The sequence below is a fragment of the Camelus bactrianus genome, chromosome 11 (genome assembly GCF_048773025.1).
Source record: "Camelus bactrianus isolate YW-2024 breed Bactrian camel chromosome 11, ASM4877302v1, whole genome shotgun sequence".
Taxonomy (NCBI): Eukaryota; Metazoa; Chordata; class Mammalia; order Artiodactyla; family Camelidae; genus Camelus; species Camelus bactrianus.
In genome coordinates, this window is record NC_133549.1 from 80192023 (window position 1) to 80211076 (window position 19054).

General features: G+C 46.9%; 1 protein-coding gene across 3 annotated transcripts in view; it reads right to left on the reverse strand.

Annotated features, from left to right (window-relative positions):
- TMEM273 (transmembrane protein 273) overlaps positions 1-18507 on the reverse strand; it is a 55409-nt gene extending 36902 nt beyond the window's left edge. For 2 of the 3 annotated variants that reach the window (XR_012510345.1, XM_074374371.1), the window contains exon 1: positions 18296-18507. Coding sequence is in view for 2 of the 3 variants with exons in the window: in XM_074374371.1 (XP_074230472.1) it covers positions 18296-18341 (46 nt within the window). In the remaining variant the exon portion in view is untranslated. The remainder of the gene's footprint in view (positions 1-18295) is intronic. The other variant, XM_010963490.3, reaches the window with a different exon arrangement.
- Positions 18508-19054: the final 547 nt, after the last annotated feature.

Genomic DNA, 19054 nt, shown 5'->3' on the forward strand with positions numbered 1-19054 from the left:
CCTGCCCTCCCTGACAGCACCAGGCCCCAGTCATCACCAGGCTGCCAGCATCCTTCATCAGCCTCGCCCACCAAATGCATCGACTCCTTAGATACCACCCTCCACGCTCCTAGCCGGGAGGCTGCCCCAGTCCCTGGCCCCAGAGGGGCTCTCCTGCCCCAGGTCAGGGACTGAGAGAGTGCTCTCCATGGGGGCACTGTTCTCACAGCTGTAAGTGACAAACCTGGGGCATGGGCCATGCTGTGTGCTCCACCAGGCCATATCCCATCCCGGTAATTCCTGCTAGCCAGCCAGACGGCCACTCGGCGGCAGCCTTTCCCCTCCTCGGGGAGGGAAATCCTCCACCGCCCTCCCCACTGAGCTCTGCGTCTCCGCCCTGAGCTCTAAGGAGCCCCCGGGTGAGAATCCGTCATAAACACACTTATGCCCCAGCCACCCCCATCTTTGTCTCCTGCCAGGGTCATGGGCTGGGGGAGTCCCTCCTGGACCATAGATCCCTGTGAGCCCCCAGCACCGATCTCCCCTGACTCTGCAAAGTAGCTGGAGATGGATGGCCCGAGCAGAGCTGGTCTGCAGGAGCAGCCAGAGGCCTGCGGAGCGCTCCTGCCTTCAGGTCTGTGAGAGCCCCAGGAGGAGGCCACGCTGCGCTCTCTTTGCTGGAATTCTCCGTGTTCTCTCATGCAGACATGAAGTAGGAACTTAGCATCCAGACGACAGTCTCTCAGACCCGGGGGCCAGTCCAAGGGGGCTCTCAGACCCGGGGGACAGTACCAAGGCAGGGGTCCTGGGGGTCAGGGACCCTGTTGACCAGTAGATTCAGAAAGCTGTAGTAGGTACAGTGCTGCCCAAGTCTGGCTTGATCACTGGCACTCCTCGCTCAGACTGTCCACACTGAGCCGGGCAGGCACAGAGGGCAGAAGCCAAAGTCCTGGGGCACAGCCCTTGCCGCTGCCAAGAGCAGAAAGCTTGGGGACTGCCTCTGGGTGGACCACTGAGGGTCCAGGGCAGCCTCCACCCACACAGTCTCCGTGTGCCCAGGTGGGTCCCTGCACCCAGGAGCTCTCATCAAGCCACATACCTGAGGCTACACCTGCCTAGGGGATGGTGCCTTTTTCTAAGATGCACAAAGACACCATCACGGCTCCGAGTCTAGACTCTCTGCTGCTTCCTCATGTCCTGTTTGGACCATGTGCTGACTGCCCAGACACTCCACCCCTCCCTGCAAAATAGCCAGGCTCCTGTCCCACCTCTCTGCAGCCCCTCCCCACTCAGTCCTGCAGAGCAGGGTCTGCTCTCTGCAAGTCATGTCCCACCAGGAAGGAATCTCCTGCACGGGTAAATCGTCCTGAGGCCTGGAGGGTCTCTGGGCCACCCTCCCCCTGTCCTGAGGGAGCAGCCTTCAGAGAAGATGGGCAGGGCTGCTGTAGAGAGCAAGCGGACAGCGCAGGGTGGCCTGCCCCGTCTGGGTTGGAATCTGACCCGCTGAGAGCCCATCCCTGACGTTCAGCCTTCCTGTGCTGTCCACACCTGTTGGGCCCACCCTCCATGGGGGCTAGCCCTCTTCACCACCCTTATTTGGGCAGAATCAGGCTGTGTGTTTCCCGTTGTGGGGCAGTGGGCGTGCGTGCCCGCAGATGTCATTCTATAAGTATCTGACCTAAAAATAGGGAGAGGCCGCCCTAAGTGTTTGTCAATTGCTGCCTGGCCATTTCCATCTTGGAACTTAAATATTGCAGAATGGCTCCTAACTTTAGATCGCATACATTCCAACATTCTCAGCTTGAGGAAGGGGTTTCAAATGTCTAGAACCAGCATCCAACTTCTCGTAACAGAGTCTGCACATAGGGATGAGGTACCTGCGGTGTGCGTGGCCCTCGTGCCTCGGGGGATCCAAGAGCCACCCAGGACCCCAGTCCCCCGTGAAGGAGCTTACAGAGTGATGGGGAGACAAGATTTACACTGAAGAGATCAGTGTCATGGGTAATGTCCAGCATCTTCCTGCAAACCCAGTCTCCAAGAGCTGGAGGGAGTCTGAACGGGGGTGTGAGGGGTGAACACTCGCTGTGTGGCCCACCCACCTCCCCTGACCCCTCAGCTGCAGGCAGCACCTTGGCTTTCCTTTGGGGAACCATCTCCGTTGGGTCCCAAGGCTGGCTCCAGGATGAATGTGTGAACCACACCTGGTTAATGAGATATTACTTCTTCCTGTCAGCAGTGACTGGTTGAGTTGGGGCAGGTGATCCAATACAGGCCAGTAAGACTCAGCTCTGGGACTTTGGAGCAAATACTGAGAAAGAAGAGTGTCTTCTGGAACTGGTAACTGTGGGGCTGAGGATGGTCCATGAGGTGGAGGGAACCCACTGAGACTGAAGCCCCCATGGAAAGAAGAGGGTCAGGCAGAGATCAAGTCTGAGATAGCTTTTGAGCCCCTGAATCCAGCCTTGCCTGAAGCATCCCTTCTTGACTTTTCAGCCAGCTCAGTAAGGAAACACCTTCTTTATCTTCGTTTTATCTGAGCTAGGTAAGTGTCACCTACATTCAAGAGAGTCCTAATGACTTAGGTGGCAGGTCCTTCACACAGCAGAGAGTGCTGGCTGCCAAAGAGAAGCTGTCACAGCACAGTCTCAAAGAAACCCAACTGGGATCCACAAGCTAAGCAAGCCTGTGTACCACTGGGCCTTTGCACACGCTGCTCTTGTTGATGCAATGCCTCTCCTGTCTCCACAGAAAGCTCTTACTTACTCTTCAAGACTTAGCACAAACCCACCTCCTCTGGAACTCCCCTTCGTCTCTGTTGGCTCAAGATCTCCACCCTCCCGCCACCAGCCCCACAGAATGTTCTCCGGCTCAAAGGAAACACTTCAGGTAGTCCCCAAGTGAGCTGTTTCTCCCCAGGCCCAGGCTGATAAGTGAGACTTCTTTGGAGGTTAGTTTCTCCTCCTGGCAGATTCAAGCAGAAGGTGAAAGGGGAGCATCCTGAACTGATGGGAAAGTACCCCCTGCATTACTGTTAAACTGGAAGTGGCTTGAGGTGATAAGATCAAGTTTGTAGCGCTGAGCGATGATGAGGGCTCGGGAGGAAGTGGAGTTCAGCCATAGAGAAATTGAGTGACAGCATTGCTCCTGTGACTCTGAGACCAGGGACACCCATGCAACACGTGTGGAACACAGATGGACACGTGTGGCTGCCATTGCTGCGGACGTACCAGGTCCAAGAACAGCACAGCCCGCCCCCACTGTAGGGGAGGATCAGAAAGGGGACTGGAAGTGCAGAGCGAAAGGGGACAGGCCGGTGATGCCTCACAGTATGGTCTGAGCCTGGGCCTCACTCTTCTCACCTGAAAATGGGGCCTTCAGACCCTGACATGTTGAAGGGACGTACTGAGAAAGCTCTTTCTTTTGCCCGTTTGTCCCCAGCCTCTCTGCAATGGAAGCTGACCTTGGAGTCCCAGCAGAACCCAGGGCAGCCTTTTCTAATTGGGCTGGTTTGGGGGCTGTGGGTGCTGGTGGCCCCTTTCCTCCTGAGAGCTCACAATGGGTCCGCTTCTCAGAAAAACAAGGTCAGTGGCCCTGGCCCTGTCGCTCCTCCTGGGGCTATTTGATGCTGTAAATTAGGGACATGAAGTCCAGATATGGCAAGAAGACTTCAGTCCTATTCTGAGCAGGATGCCGGAGGACTCTGAGTTGGCCTGGGTTATACAGCACCCCTGCTCCCAGCAGCTGCTATATTTGTTCTGGGGTCTAGAACCTTCCTGTGACTCGGCTGTGACTTGCAAGGACCTCATGCTTCCTGCTCAGAAGCTAAGAAACCATCTGAAGTTGCACTTCCCCGATACCCTCTTCCGGTCTCATTAAAGAGGCTGCAGGTGCCAAACTTCACGTAAACAGGACACTGCTGCGCCTCTCCCATGGGCACCAGCATTCCTTTCTTCCTGTGAGAGTGCCTAGACATGGGACAGAAGCCACCCCGAAGCTGTGCAGGTTTGCGAGGGACAGCAGAAGGGCAACAGAGGAGCCAGGGGAACAAAGCAGAGATGCCTCCACAATGGGGTGGGAGCTTGGGGACACCTCCTTGGCTTCCATGGATCCCCATCCGTGGCAAGAGAGCATCCGGAGCCACACAGATTGCTCGCTCCCAAACCTAGCTCAGGACCACGCAGATCCTGGCCCGCAGTGGGCCCTGACTCCTGGGAGATGGGTAGTGAGTAAGGGATTGCACACATGGGGTCCCTGCTAATACCCGGAAGCGCACAGCCATCAGCTGTCCAGGAGGACCAAGGGAGACCTAGTCCAGCCTGGGGCCATCAGAGAAGGTCTCCTGGAGTCAGCAGCACTATATAAATTAAAACAAAGGGACAAGTAGGAGTTAGTGAAGATGGCGGGGGAGTGGGGAATGGGGGCATGCGGGGAAGGTGCCCAGGCAGAGAAAGAGACACCAGCCAAGGCCAGGAGGCCTGAGGGGGCGTGAGGGCTTGGGAATCAAGAAGGTGGCTCCGTGGGTCGGAGAGGCAAAGGGGCACAGGTAAGCTGAGGCCCTCAGAGCCTTGCAGAGGATGGGGACAGGACAGACAGCCAGGACCTGGCCGCCCCGGGCAGGAGCTGGAGGCAGGAGGCCACAGGAGGCCACCAGGAGGGATGGAGTGCTGACCTGAGACAGCGAAACACCAAGGGGAAATGCCTGCAGCTTCCAGAAATAGCCTCATAATGAAGAGGAAGACAATAATGGTGGGTGACCAGACGGTATCAAAACCTTTGCCCACTTTGTTTTTCCGGAGCAGCCTTTGCTAATTAATTCTTAAAGATTCACACACTGGGATTAAAACACTCAGCTCCAGAAGCCGAACTGATCAATACCCTTCCAGGCTAATGGAGGGGCTGGAGGCAGAGAGCAGGCTCCGGCCCAAGGTGGATCCAAGGCTGCTCCAGGCACGGGGAGGGCTTCCAAAGCAGCAAGCCCCCCCCACCCCCCACCCCGGGAGTCCCAGGTCCACGCTGGCCAGAAGCTGGTGACATGTACACACTATCATGCCTCGCCAGGGAGCTGCTGAAACCTCAAGGGAGCTAGAAGTGCGTGGAAGCCAGAGGTAGCCTGAGATGCCCTGGTGGGGTGGATATGATGTCCAGGGAGGCCCCGGCCAGAGGACCCGCAGCCGGGACACCCAGCTGACTACACTCACCCTTGGAGGGCTTTGCTCCACCTATGAATGTCTCTGCGGAGTTGCGAAACCCACCTCTGCCCCCGCAGCGGGTGGGCAGGAGTGATACTTGGAACCAGAACATCTGAGTCCGCACTCTGCCACTGCTCAGCCCGTGGCCTTGGGCCAGATGGGACATGGCCTCTGGCTCAGTGGCCCCTGTGCGATGGGGCTGGCCACCGGAAGCCTGCTGGCCACCGACAGAGTGTGGCTCCGGGGACCCCCTCCCAGGTGGGTGGAAGCAGACTGAGGTGCAGGCAGGAGCCATCCTCCAAGGGCACTCAGCCACCACTTGACACAGGGCCTCAGCTTTCCAGGGGGCCACAGGATAGGTGGGGGCAGAGCATACCAGGAGCTGGCTCTGGGGAGGCACTTACGTCCTCCCCGCCGAGGACTCAGGTCTCTGTTCTTGCCTCTAGAAGGCTGTGGAATTCCAGGTGGGGGACAGCCCACCCACTCAACACAGGGGCTTCAGACCAAAGAGCCATTTTCAGGAGCGAGTCTCTGGGCTTGCCTTTGCAGAGAGAGCAGGGGAGGCTGGAAGCAGTGCAGAATAACTAATTAATGATGGTAAAGTATTGTGGAAGAGGAAAGCGTTGCATAACCGCTAAGTGGTGGGGTTATTATTATTCATGCAATATTCATACTGAGCTCTTCAGCCTCTGTGAAGCTTCGCTCCAAAGTCCTCGGGGACCTGGCAGAGCAGCGCATGTGCCCAGAGGGCGGGGCTGTGGGATGACAGCTGGCCTGGCCCTCGGGGAAGGGGCCGTGATGCTGCAGTGAAAACAGCCACACCCGGCCAACGAGAGCCCGGAAACCTTGGCCACACAGAGCCATCTGCCTCCATCACTGAGCCCTACTGTGTGCCAAGGTCTGTGCCAGGCATTTCCACCCTAGTCATCTTTTTAAAGGCCGCTTCCAACATTCACAGAGCCCAGGGCATCACCAATCTAAATATTTAAAAGTTAGAGATCAAGCCACACACAGGACCCCACCCCTCCCCAAGGCCCCCAACTGGCGGGGTCCCTGCAGTCCACTCCCCAGGGGTCACCTTCGGGAGGGGGACTCTCCCCACTTCCTCCTGCCAGGATCTTCTGAACAGAGTAGGGGCAAGTCAGGTCTGGCCTGGGCCTCCTGGAAAGACCGGACCCTTCCAGATTCGGGATGGGACTGGCTCAGTCTGACGCCCCTGATGGGCCTCCCACCAACACCTCACTTTCCCACTGGACTCCTGGGCAGAGTTGAGATGCCCTCAAACTAGCCCGCCAAGTGGAGGGAGGCAGTGCAGTGTGGTTATCTGGGAGCTGGGTCTGCGTAGGAATGCCCGTTGATCATTGAAATAAAAGCTGTCCCCACCCCCCTCTAGTTCCCAGCCCCCGACCAAGCTGCACTTCCCCTCCCCTCGCTTTCAGCTGCTCAAGCCACATCTGAGTCCCTCTCCCTTACATCTGTGTCCTGACCCAGCTCCCAAACTCTCAGAGACTTTCTGAGAAGACCAAGAAGAAAAACCATCTTTGCATTTGGTTGGGTGTGTGTGACCTGGGGGGAACCTCCAAAGCCAGGGAGGGGCGGGGCCCCTCTCGGGGAACACAGTCCTCATTTCACTGGGAAGTACTGGCAGGTGATGTGTCCTGTAGGGTCACATACCGAGTAGGAGAGCTGCGGGGTCTGAAGCTGGGCCAGCCAGGCTCCACAGAAGAGTCTCACGCCAGCACACAGGGAGGACAGGGGCCCTAAGTGGACCACAGGTTCTTAACGTGTCACGTGACTAGTGCACATCTCCGGCTCGGGAGGACCTCAGCTCTTTGTAACCCAAGATCACCTCAGGGACCCTCTCTGAGTATCTCCAGAGCCTTCCCTGGGTCAGCTTAGCTGCCCCGGGCTGTGAACACACAGCCCCGGGCTGGCCCTGTCCAGCGTTGTCTTCTGTGGGGCGGAGCCTGGGGACAGGCTGAGACAGACGCGCCTCTTCACCCACAGCCCCGACCTCAGGCCACGTGCTGCTGCCAGTGGCGAGCATGTGGTGTGGCTCAGAAGCCAGCCTAGACCCTGCTGGCATGGCCCTAGACAAATCCAGGCTGTCTTCCCTCTCCTAAGAAATCTCTTAATCGCCAGCCTGATGTCGGCCACACTGAGATGCAGGGGGCTCTCCTTCCTTCGATATGCCCTTCAGGATAAGACCATCTTCCTCCCCATGGCTCACCCACCCTCCTCCGCTCACCTGCCAGCCTGATCCCACACTCCCCTCCAGCCTGTGCTGCCCTCCCTGCATCCCTCCTGTGTCCATCAGATTTGGGTAGCAAGAACTCTGGGGTGGGCCCTGTAGCAGGGCTGGGGAGGCCCTGTAGCCCCAGTAAATGCTTATCTGTCCTGGCAGCAGTGGGAAGCTGCTGAAGGAGTCAGCCAGGCAGAGGCATAATCAATTTGCTCTCAACAAAACTCCTCCTCCAAGAAGCCCTCCCGGATACCCTAGTTTGAATCAAGGGCTCCTCCTCTGTTTCCGTCCATGTTGCCTCATCTCAGTACTTAACACACCACACTGCAACTATCTTCCCCAGAGACCGTCAACTCCTTGGGACCCGACTCACTTATTTTTTTGTCTCAGCAGAGTCTGGTGAAAATCACTATTTGCTTAACTTAAGAGAAAGCAGTGATGTCCATGTGTCTCAGTCTTCTGGCATAGCCTATGGGCCCATCTCTAGGATCTTCACTTCGTCCCCTGGACATCAACTCCTCAATGACATGGCCCAAGGGTTTGCACAGGTCTCTGAGGTGGGTGCAGCCAGGTTCCAGGCAGAAATTCCCCAGCTGCTCATCTGTTTCATTCAGACAAGCGGGAAGAGAGAGCCCAGTTCATCTTACTGAGAACCATTAGCCAGTTATTTAATGGAATCAAATTTAATAAAAGGAGCAGTTCAAGCAATTCTGGTGGATAAATGAGGGTCTGGGTGTGACAGAGATGCTTACAGGACTTTAAAGAGGAAGCATGGTGGTTTAATTTGGGAGAGAGTGAAAAAGTCTGCTGAAAAGTGTGTCAGCCAGATCAGCTCTGGTTCTGAGCCTCTCGGCGGTAGCTCCCACCCAGGGTACAGGGTCGCCCCTCCTGCCTTCACCTCAAGGGGCATTTCACCCCTTCAGGAGTCTCTTGGATCAGGAACGTGTGTCTGAGAGATGTTAGGTGGCCCAGAGCCCCTTCCCAAAGAGCATCCTTCTGAATCACCCATCCTCTGGGCTCTTACAAACTCCTTTCAGACTTCCTTTCCTGAGAAAATGGGCTAAGCTTACTCTTCCCGTGTCTTCTCACTAAGTAGAGCAAAAAACCCTAGATAGTATATTAAAAATCCACATAAGAAGATCTATCCTGAAAGGGGGAGACGGGAAGGCAAACTGGCTGAGGACCTTGGGGGAGTCCCCTGGAAGTAGCATGTGGCCAGAGGTCGTGTGTGGCTGAGTCATTGATGTCTGTCTCATAGTGTCTGACTCTTAAAAATATTAGTCAATCAACCAGATTTTTATTCTCCTCTAAGATTTCTAAACTGTTTGACAGTTAAAGCTAAAAACTGACACATGTCTTATATAGTTCTCAATATATGTAGAAGAAATATTTAAGAGAGTAAAGGGATACAGAGGCACAATTTCTACACTTCACATGAAATGATAAAATGTTGACACCAGTAGATGGTAATACATTTTACATAAATATGTATATATATAATGTAATATCCAGAGCAACCACTCAAAAAGCTATGAAAAGCAATATACTCAAAAACACTACAGACAAATCAAAACGGAATTCTTAAAAAATGGTCCAGTAACACACTGGAGAAAAGTAAATGAAAAACAGAGAGTGATTAGAAGTCAAAATATAAAATGGCGGACTGAATGCTCAGACATATTGATAACAACATTAAGAGTAAATTGCCTAAATTTGCCAATTAAAAAACAGATTTTGGGGCAGAGGGTATAGCTCAAGTGGTAGAATGCATGCTTAGCAGGCATGAGGTCCTGGGTTCAATTCCCAGTACCTCCTCCAAATATAAATAAATAAGCCCAATTACCCCCACCTCATAAAAGAAAAAAGAGAAAAAAACAAATTTTCAAGGTCAATTTAAAAAACAACTGAGCTAGAGGCTCTCTACAAGAAACTCCCTCCAAATGTTACACAGGTAGGTTGAAATTAAAAGGATAGAAAAATAGATGTCATGCAAGCATTAATAAACAGAAAGAAGGAGTGATTATATGCTACATTACAAAGTGATGAAAGAGTCCATCCACCAAATAGACACAGTAATCATAAATGTCTATAGATCGGACAACAAAGTTGCAAAATGTATAAAACAAAAACTGATAAAACTGAAAGAAAAAAATAGACAAATGTACAATTATAGCTGAAGGCTTTAACAACCCTCTCTCAATAATTGATCAAATAGCTAGACAGAAAATCAACAATAATATTTAAAAAAAAAAATTCAACCATACTATCAAGCAGTAAGACCCAACACCAGCAGAATGCACATCCTCTTTAAGTGCTCAGACAAGATATACTAAGATAGTCTATACTCTGGGTCAAACCTCAACAAATTTAGAAGAATTTACATCATACAAAGAGTGTTCTCTGATCATAATGGACTCAACTAAAAATAATAATAGAAAGATAACAGGAAAATTGCCAAACACTAAGAAACTAACAACACTTCTAAATAATTCATGGGTCAAAAAGCAAGTCTGAAAGGAAAGTTACAAATGTATTAACTAAATGAAAATGAAAACATGCATATCAAAATTTGTAGGACACAGCTAAAGCAGTGCTGAGAGGGCAATTGATAGCACTAAAATGCTTACATTGGAAAAGATGAGAACCTCTCGTCATAAGTCAATAATCTAATATCCCTCTTGAAGAAACCAGAAAAAAAACATCAAAATAAAGCCAAATCCAGCAGAAGGAAATAAACAATAAAGATTAGAGCAGAAATCAATGAGATTGAAAACAAAAATAATAGAGAAAAACAGTGAAACAAAAACCTGGTTCTTTGAAAAGACCAATAAAGTTGACAGACCTCTAACCAGACTGACAAAGGAAAAAAGAGGGAAAACATCAATTACCAATAACAGAAATGAAACAGTATCACAGATCCTACAGACACGAGAAAGATAATGAGAATGCCACAAAAAACTTCACATGTAAAATCCTGATGACTTAGATAAAATGGACAAATTCCTCAACAATTACAAATATCATGACTTACTCAACACAAAAGAATACTTTGAATAGCCTTTTCCTGTTAAGTCCTTTCCTTTGAAATAGCCCTTAGCTTATTAAGGAAATTGAATTCATAATCTACAAACTCCCAAAAAAGAAATCTCCAGGTTCAGTTCCATGGGAGAAGCCTAGCTAATGCGTAAAGAAAAATCAGCACCAATTCTACACAATCCCACCCAGAAAATAGAATGGGAGGAAACACTTCCTAATTGATTTTATGAAGCCAGCATTACTGTGACATTAAAACCAGATAAAATTTTTTTAAAGAAAAAATTTTTTAAAGAAAATAAAATAAAAAGAAACTACACACCAGTGTCCCTCATGAAGAAAGATTCAAAAATTCTTACTAAAATATTATCAGGTAGAATCCGCAAGTTAAAAGGATTATATATTATGATTAAATAGAGTTTATTTAGGGATATAAGGCTGGTTTGATATTAAAAAATCCATCGATGTAATCCATCACATTAACAAGCTAACGAAGAAGGAATCAATGACCATATCAAGTGATGCAAGAAAAGCATTTGACAGAATTCTACACCCACTCATACACTCTCAGAATGGAGGAATAGAGGGAAGTTCCTTCAGCTTGATAAAAAAAAAAAATCTACCAAAATACATTTACCAAAAAAACCCTACAGCTAATATCATAATGGTGAAAAACGGGATGTTTTCCCACTAAGATGGAGAACATACCTGTGTAACACAGTACTGGAAGCTCCTGCCAGTCCAGTAAGGCAAGAAAAGGAAATAAAAGGCATGCTTTTCAGAAAGGAAGAAATAAAACTGTCCCCATTTGCAGATGTTATCATGGTCTATGTGGAAAATCTCAAGGGATCTAAAAATTAACTCCTAGAACTAATAAGTGAGTTCGGCGAAGGGGCAGGATAACAAGATCTACACACACAAGTCAATTCCACTCCTATACACTAAAAGTTACACCTAGAAAGATAAAATTTAAATATCATACAATTTATAATTGCTCAAAAAATACTTAGGTGAAAATCTAACAACACACGTACAGGTCTCATCTTAAAAACACCGCAACACTGAAAGAAATAAAAAAGCACCTTAATAAATAGAAATACACACTGAGTTCATGGAAAACTCAGCATAATAAAGATGTCAAATCTCCCCAAATTGACCTATAGATTTAACGTAATTCCTAGCAAAAGTCCAGCAAGATTTTTTATTGATAGAGATAAGATTATTCCACAATTTACACAGAAAGGTAAAGGAACCAGACTTGCTAGAAACTTTTTTTTGAAAGCTAAGACTGCAGTAGGAAGGGTTGCTCTACCACGGTGAAACCTATATACGAACAGAAATCAAGACTCTGTGGTGTTGGCAAAGGGGTGAACACGTACATCAATGGAAAGAAAAGATAACCCAGAAAAATGTCCACACAGGTATGGTCAACTGATATTTTGATGAGGGAGCAAAATCAATTCAATAGAAGAATAGTTTTATCAACCCATGGTGCAGGAGCAATTGAGTATCCTTAGGCAAAGAAAGAAAGAGCGAGAAAAAGAGGAAGGAAGGAAGGATGGATGGACGGAAGGAAAAAAGGAAAGGAAAAGAAAAAAATATTACCCAGATCTAAATTCACAAATGAAGATCAGATTTAAGTGCAAAATATAAATCTATGTAACTTTCAGGAGAACATGTCAGATAAAATCTTTGCGAATTAGGGCTTGGTGAAAACTCCTCAGACACAATATTAAAAGCATGATCCATACAAGAAAAAGATCAGTAAATTAGACTTAGTTAAAATTAAGTAACTTGCTCTGTGAGAGGCCCTGTGATGAGGAACAGACAAGCTGAAGACTGAGAGAAACTACCTGCAAAACACATAATTGACAAAGAACTCAAGTCCAAAATATATTAAGAACTCTTAAAATTCAACAGCAAAAACAAACAAACAAACAAAACAAAACAAAACAAAAGACAAGCAATCAAATTAGGAAATGGGTGAAAAATCATAAAGAGAATTGCGACTCTATCAGGAAATTTCTGCTTGCCTCCCAGGGTCCTTAGCCTCTTCCTTTACCCTCCGCTGACTTTCTGAGAGACCCTCGTGCACGTTTTCTTTTGCTGTATTTGTGGTAACTTGTTACACAGCCAAAGAAAACGAAGACAGCAGGAATTCTTTTTCCCTGGAATCCACACACCACATGATTCTGAAATATCGTCTTGGCAGGAATCTAGGGCTGAGGAAAAGCTGTCAGGAAAGATTTTTACAAAGATCTCAGGGACTAAGTGCCAAGGAATAAAGTGATGACTTTGACTTGTAAGATAAAAACGAATTTAATTCTCTTTACCCCGGCCTCTGCCATCTTTTCATTATAAATTAAGGGGAGGAGAAATCTCTCTTCAATAACTCTGGCTCCTTCAGTGAAGAATGTTTTAGGCCCTGGAACATAATTAAAGTGATATTGTATTATAATAATACATAGATTTCAGCGGGTGCTTTCCAATGGAATTAAAACGAAGACAGATGGCCGACATTTTGGTTAGAATTAGAGTCCACAGGAATATTTTGCATGGCAGCTTCTTAAAAAGGAAAATGCAAACCTCTAATAAAATGCTTTGAAATTTCACCAGATATTTTCAATAGCTCTTGTTAGAGCAGTATTTTAGCAAAATTTTAAAATATTGATCAGTTGGCGGTTAAGTGGCAAATAATTTATTTAGAATTGTGACAATCATAATCCAAATCCCGGTCCTGAAGTTTTTATCATTATGTCAAAAGTACATCAGCCTTCCCCAGGAAGCTGTCCTGGGCCTCCCAATGTGAACCCTGAGGACAGAAGTTCAGTTCTAGAGTTTTCTGGTGGGAAATGGACCCCCAGAATCTGGTCAGTAGGATATCAGGCAAACCCCGAAATGAGGGATGTTCCACGAGAAAAGGGAGATGGAAGCTTCTCAAACATCAGTGTCATAAATGCTGAACAAAAGCTGTGGGGGTGTTCCAGGTTAAAGAAGGCTGAAGAGACACGGTTACCAAACACAGCACCTGCTCCTCCCCACCCCTGGCTCCTTGGCTTAGATGCAATGAAAACTGCAAAGGGCATTGTTGGGGCCGCTGAAAACATTGGGCTATGATAGATTATGTGAAAACATTTTGTCAACATTAAATTTCCTGAAGTTGATAACTGTCCTGGGACTGTGATTATGTGAGAGATTCTCTTTATGCTGAAGAAATGCACATTAATGTATTTAGGGGTTTAAAAAAAAGTGATGGGTACAAGTTAATTGTAAATGGCTCAGAAAAAAACTCTATATATGGAGAGATTTGTTTTATATAAATATATCTCTATATTTTCCCTATATATCTCTATATAGATAGATATAAGTTATAGATATAAATATCTACATTTGCTTTATTATATGAACATACCTAGAGAGAAAGATGGTGAGACAGAGAACATAAGATAAGGAATATGAGGGAATTTGTTTAAGAAATCAGCAACTCACACGAACATGCTTTTTACTATTCCTATTCTTGCAACTTGCAATTTGAAATTACTTAGAAATAAACTGAATGAAGAGTTTGAAAAGTCACATCAGTTTTGCATGCTGATATCACTTTCTAGTCTCACTGAGAGGCAGTTTGGTGTTAGGGCTAAAAATATAGGCTTTGGGCATCCAGGTAGAGGGGTGGGAAACCCCATGAAAAAGATGGCAGGACCCAGGGGCAGGGCCACTACTCTGTTGCCAGCACCATTCAGTTCCCTGGCCCAGAAGCACTATCTCAGTTTTTAACTATGAAAAGGCTCACTTCTAGGAAAGCGGGACTTACTCCTAAGGTTCTATTGGTTCCCTGAGCTAACTCCTGATTGGTCCATTTGTAGTGCCTCATTTGCATGGAGCTCACTCCTGATTGGTCCATTTCTATCACTCCTGATTGGTCCATTTCTATAAAGCTCATTCCTAATTAGTCAATTTTGTGACACCTTATTTATATATGATGTTGCAAAGTATAGACTGGTAGCCTATAAAAACCTGTGTAATCCTACAGATGGGGTCCAGAGCTTGGAGTGTTAACTCCTCTGGGCCTGCTGGTGTAATAAACCTGAGTTCTCCAACCCTCCGAATGCTGCTTGGCCTTTCACCTGGATCCAGGTTGCTGTCACAACTGAGCTGTAGCACTGAGCTGTAACACACTTTGCTGCAACAGGTGCTTCCATTTGAATCCCAGCATTCTCACTTTTGGGTTACAGGATCTCTGGTAAGCGACTCTGTTGCTCTTTCTCTCAGTCTCCTGATCTGTGAAATGGGCATAATGATGAGGCTAGTTAGTTATTGATAAGCACGTCTACCTTGTGGGCTGTTTGTGAGAAATGATCGAGGTCTACATAGAAATGCTGAGAGCAGCACCAAACCAGAGTCACAGGAAGCAGACTTTTATGATGCTTGTCAAGGAATGCACACAATTACTCTACATGCAACAGTAAGGGTGTGGAAAGAGCCAAGATGAATCTAAGGCACAAAAGAAAAAGAAGGAGAGGAGGAGAGGAGGGAGGGGAGGGGGAGGGGAGAGAGGGGGGAGAGGGGGAGGGGGTAGGATGGGGAGAGAGCGGGAGGGGGGAGTAGGGGGAGGAGGAGGGATCTTACCTACAGGAAAACAAGGTTCCTAAGCTGTAGTAAATAAAACAGTGTGACATGAACCCAGTGTAAACGGATACAAAAAGCAGCACAGAATAGGAAGCCCATTAACAGTTCAAACATGTGTTAAGTAGGTATAGAATAGAAGAAGCATTGCAAAGCAGGAGACAAAGGAAAGCTTATTAAATAAATGATAGGACAATGAATGTTCCGTAACTAAAATTAGCCCATACACGAAAATAATTTCCAAATAAATTAAAGACCTAGTCATGAAAAATGCGACCACTTTCAAGTTAAAAGAAAAAGAGTTTCTTAGACAAGACAGGAAAACAAAACACACAAAAAGGAAAAGATCAATCAATTTGATTATATCACATTTAGAGACTTCTGCAGAGCAAACATCAAAGATAAGTAACAAACTGAGAAAAATATTTGCGATGCATGACACAAATAACTAATATCCAGAAAAGACCAATAACCAAGTGAAACTAACAGGAAGTTTACAGAAAAAGAAATCTGACTGTTTGGTAAGTACAGGAGAAATGGTTATTCTCACTAGCCATCTGCAACACAGAGCCTAAAAACTTGGAGGTGATATTTTATAACTCTGACTACCAAAAGAAAAAGAGAGAGAGAGAAGTCTGACAATTTCGAGGATTACTGAATCAGTAGGGAGACAGACAGTCCAGAGTGCACTGATGGGGAGCAATTCCCATAAGAGAGTCGTACATACAAATGACACAGTAACTCCTCTTCCAGGTGTGCCTCCTAGGGAAGCAAACAGATGCATGTGGGTTCTAGGAGGTAGGACTGAGAAGGCTCACTGCAGCTTCCGTGGTCATGCAAAAAGTAAGAAACAACCTAAATTTGGTCAAACTGGAATAGATAATGAAATTATGATGTGGTGTTTCAGCAGAATCACAGAGGTGGTTAAAATGAATACGCTTGATTCACAGGCTCAGAATGAGGAGAAGACACAGATGTTACCCATGCGATGGTGGTACTCAGGTCAACATTTTAACACCTAGAAAGCAACACAGGAAGTAAGTACAGTCAAAGCAGGGGTGCTGCTTCCTCTGGAGAGGGAGGGAGGAAAACAAGACAGAGGAGGCGAGCCAGCTCCATCTCTGATGCTCTGTTTTTGACGGATGTGCTGATTTTTCTATCTCCTTTTATGTACAGGTGTCTTTAAAAAGAACCAAATTTTTAAATGTGTTAACAGTCAGGCTATTGGGTCAATGGACATTTGTTACATGGATCTCGGCTTTAAAAATAGTTTCAGATTTGTTATATTCATCCATTTATTTTATTTCTTAGAGTTGACATGTAAATGATAGCACACACTGTTTGTCTTTCTCTGTCTAACTTATTTCACTTAGCATAATACCCTCCACATCCATCCATATTGTTGCAAATGGCAACATTCTGTTCTTTTAGGGCTGACTAATAGTCCATTGTAATATTTATACCACATCTTTAGCCCTTCATCTGTTGTTGGATACACAGGTTATTTCTGTCTTGGTTATTTTGTTTTATTTTTTAAATTGAAGTCTTGTCAGTCTACAATGTTGCCTCAACTTCTGGTGTACAGAACATTAGCCCTCCCCATCTCTTTCCCCTTTGGTAACCATAGTTTGTTTTCCACATGGTTGGTACTATCTTTATACCCAAGGTACAGATGGGAAAACTGAGCACTGGAAGGAAGACTACACATGCTTAACCACTACTATCTCTACTAATAATATCCAAAACACTAACTAGCTATGATACCTTGACCAAGTGATTAAAACCTTGTCTACAAAATGCAGATAATAGGGGGACCTATTTCATAGAGTCGTCATGGGGACTGCATGAGCTAATGTGAAGTGTTTATTTAGCAGAACATGCAGCGTATCATAAGCACTCAGAAATGTTGGCTGTTACTATTTCTTTTATTACTTGTGAGCCTGAGCACTTTATAGGTTTACTGTCTATTTGCAATTCTTCGATGAATTGTCTGTTCAAATAATTTGCACATTTTTTTTCATCAGGTTTCATAAATTTAAACTTTTTCTTCCAGGACAGAGTGGTTTGTGTATTTACATGGGTCAAAAGCAGAATTAATTGTTAGAACATCTGCCACCTTACCAGGTACACTTTGCATTATCTGTCCTGCATGTCCTTAGTTCTTGCTTGCCAGTTCTTGCCATCCCCTCACTGCCTCCGTCATTTGTTACACATGCCCATTTCTGGATGTAAACTGATAGACGCCGAGGCTGCTGTCCGTCTGACATACTAGCTCTCTGGGCTTGGTAAAGGCTTCAGAGTCCTGAATCATTTGACCCATGTCCAAGATACAGGCTATCACTCCAGAGACAGAACATTAATTCTAGAGACAGCCTGCTGGCCTCTGAGCCTTGACTCAGTGCAAATTCTTGGAAAGAGCATCTCTGTGTATACAACAGATGTCCATTGCCTTTTTAAGAAATAATGGTTGATGTTAAAAGGAGATTTTGCAAAGATCTTTTGCCTTTTCTATCTGTCTCTATGCATATTTCTAACCATCACTCTACCTTGATCTCTATCTGTCTTGGCTTCTTCCTCTCTGCCTTTCTGACCTGATATTTCTTCTGCTATATCTGGCCCTACTTTTCTGTTGGTCTCTGCCTCTCTCCCTCCTTCCTTCTTTTGATCACAGGATTAAAGATGACTTTAAAAAATAAAGATTCTTCTGGGTAACTCCCAGCCTGCTTTACTCCATAATAAGATGGATTCACCATTAATGACAGAGAGGCATCTACGTAGCTACATTTTCTCATTTTATGTAATTATTTTGATTTGACTGAATTAAATTTAGCTTAATTTTCGCATGATCCTACAAGGTAAGTATTACCATCCTCTCTTTTATTGGCTCAGAAACTGAGATTCAAGGAAGCTTGCTCTGTTTGCCAGCAATGGAGCCATGGCTTAAAGCCAGATTTGTCTAGGTCCTGAGCCCAGAGATCTTTCTGCCACAGGAAACTTCCTGTTCTCCAATGGCCCAGAAGCATTTGTAAGTTGCAGCTGGAATGTGACAGACAGGAGTGCTGCTTACTGTCTGGTCAAAGTAAGGAAAGCCATCTGTCCAAAGGGACACACGCATGTCTTAGAGACTGAGCCCCGATGAGCTAACGTGCCCCAGTATCCCAGTCACCGAGGCACCCCCTGCCACGCAACAGGAACGTGCACCCCTCTTCCCGCATGCTTCACTTACCCAGGAGGAGGACAAGGGCTCTCAGCATGCGGATCCCCAAGCCCATGCTGCCTGTCTGCTCCTGGCTTCTTGAAAGGGAGGGCAGGGCAGGCAGGGCGGGCTGAGTGGCCCGCCTCGGTGGGGACAGAAGCCAAGCCTCACATGACAGATGGGGAAGGAAGCTGCCACCACAGCCCAACACTGCTCAGTTCCTCTCTGCCCTGTCACCCTCGTCTGTGAAGTGGCAGGAGGGAGCTGGCCCACAATGAGGGTTCACCGTGGTGTGGTGGGGCAGGGGGAAGGGGGATGGGTGCTGGTCCTCACTCAACATTATCTCCTGTAATCTTCCTCACTCAGCGCCAAACCCAAGTGGGGCTGGGTGCAGTTCCTTGCCCAAAGACCCCAGCCCGTAAGTCTCAGAAAGGGATGTGGGCAAATTTTGTTTGCTGGGATGTCTAACTCCTACAGTGGCCCCCATGGCTTTGTGGGGCAGAGACAGGAAGTGCCCCCGAGCCCACAGCACTGCCCCATCACTGTTTTTGTGCCATAGACTCCTTTACATCTGGGGCAGCCTATGACTCTCTTCTCAGAATAACATTGTTAAATGTCCAGAATAAAGTACATAGGGGTTATAAAAGAAACTAGTTATTTTGAAATACAGTTATAAAAATATTTAAAAAACAGCCTTGTGATACAGAAACACATGGGCTCCTTTACCCACACAGGAAATAGCAAGATTAGCAGCAGGTGAAAATCCTACCACCATCTTGACGTCGTGAT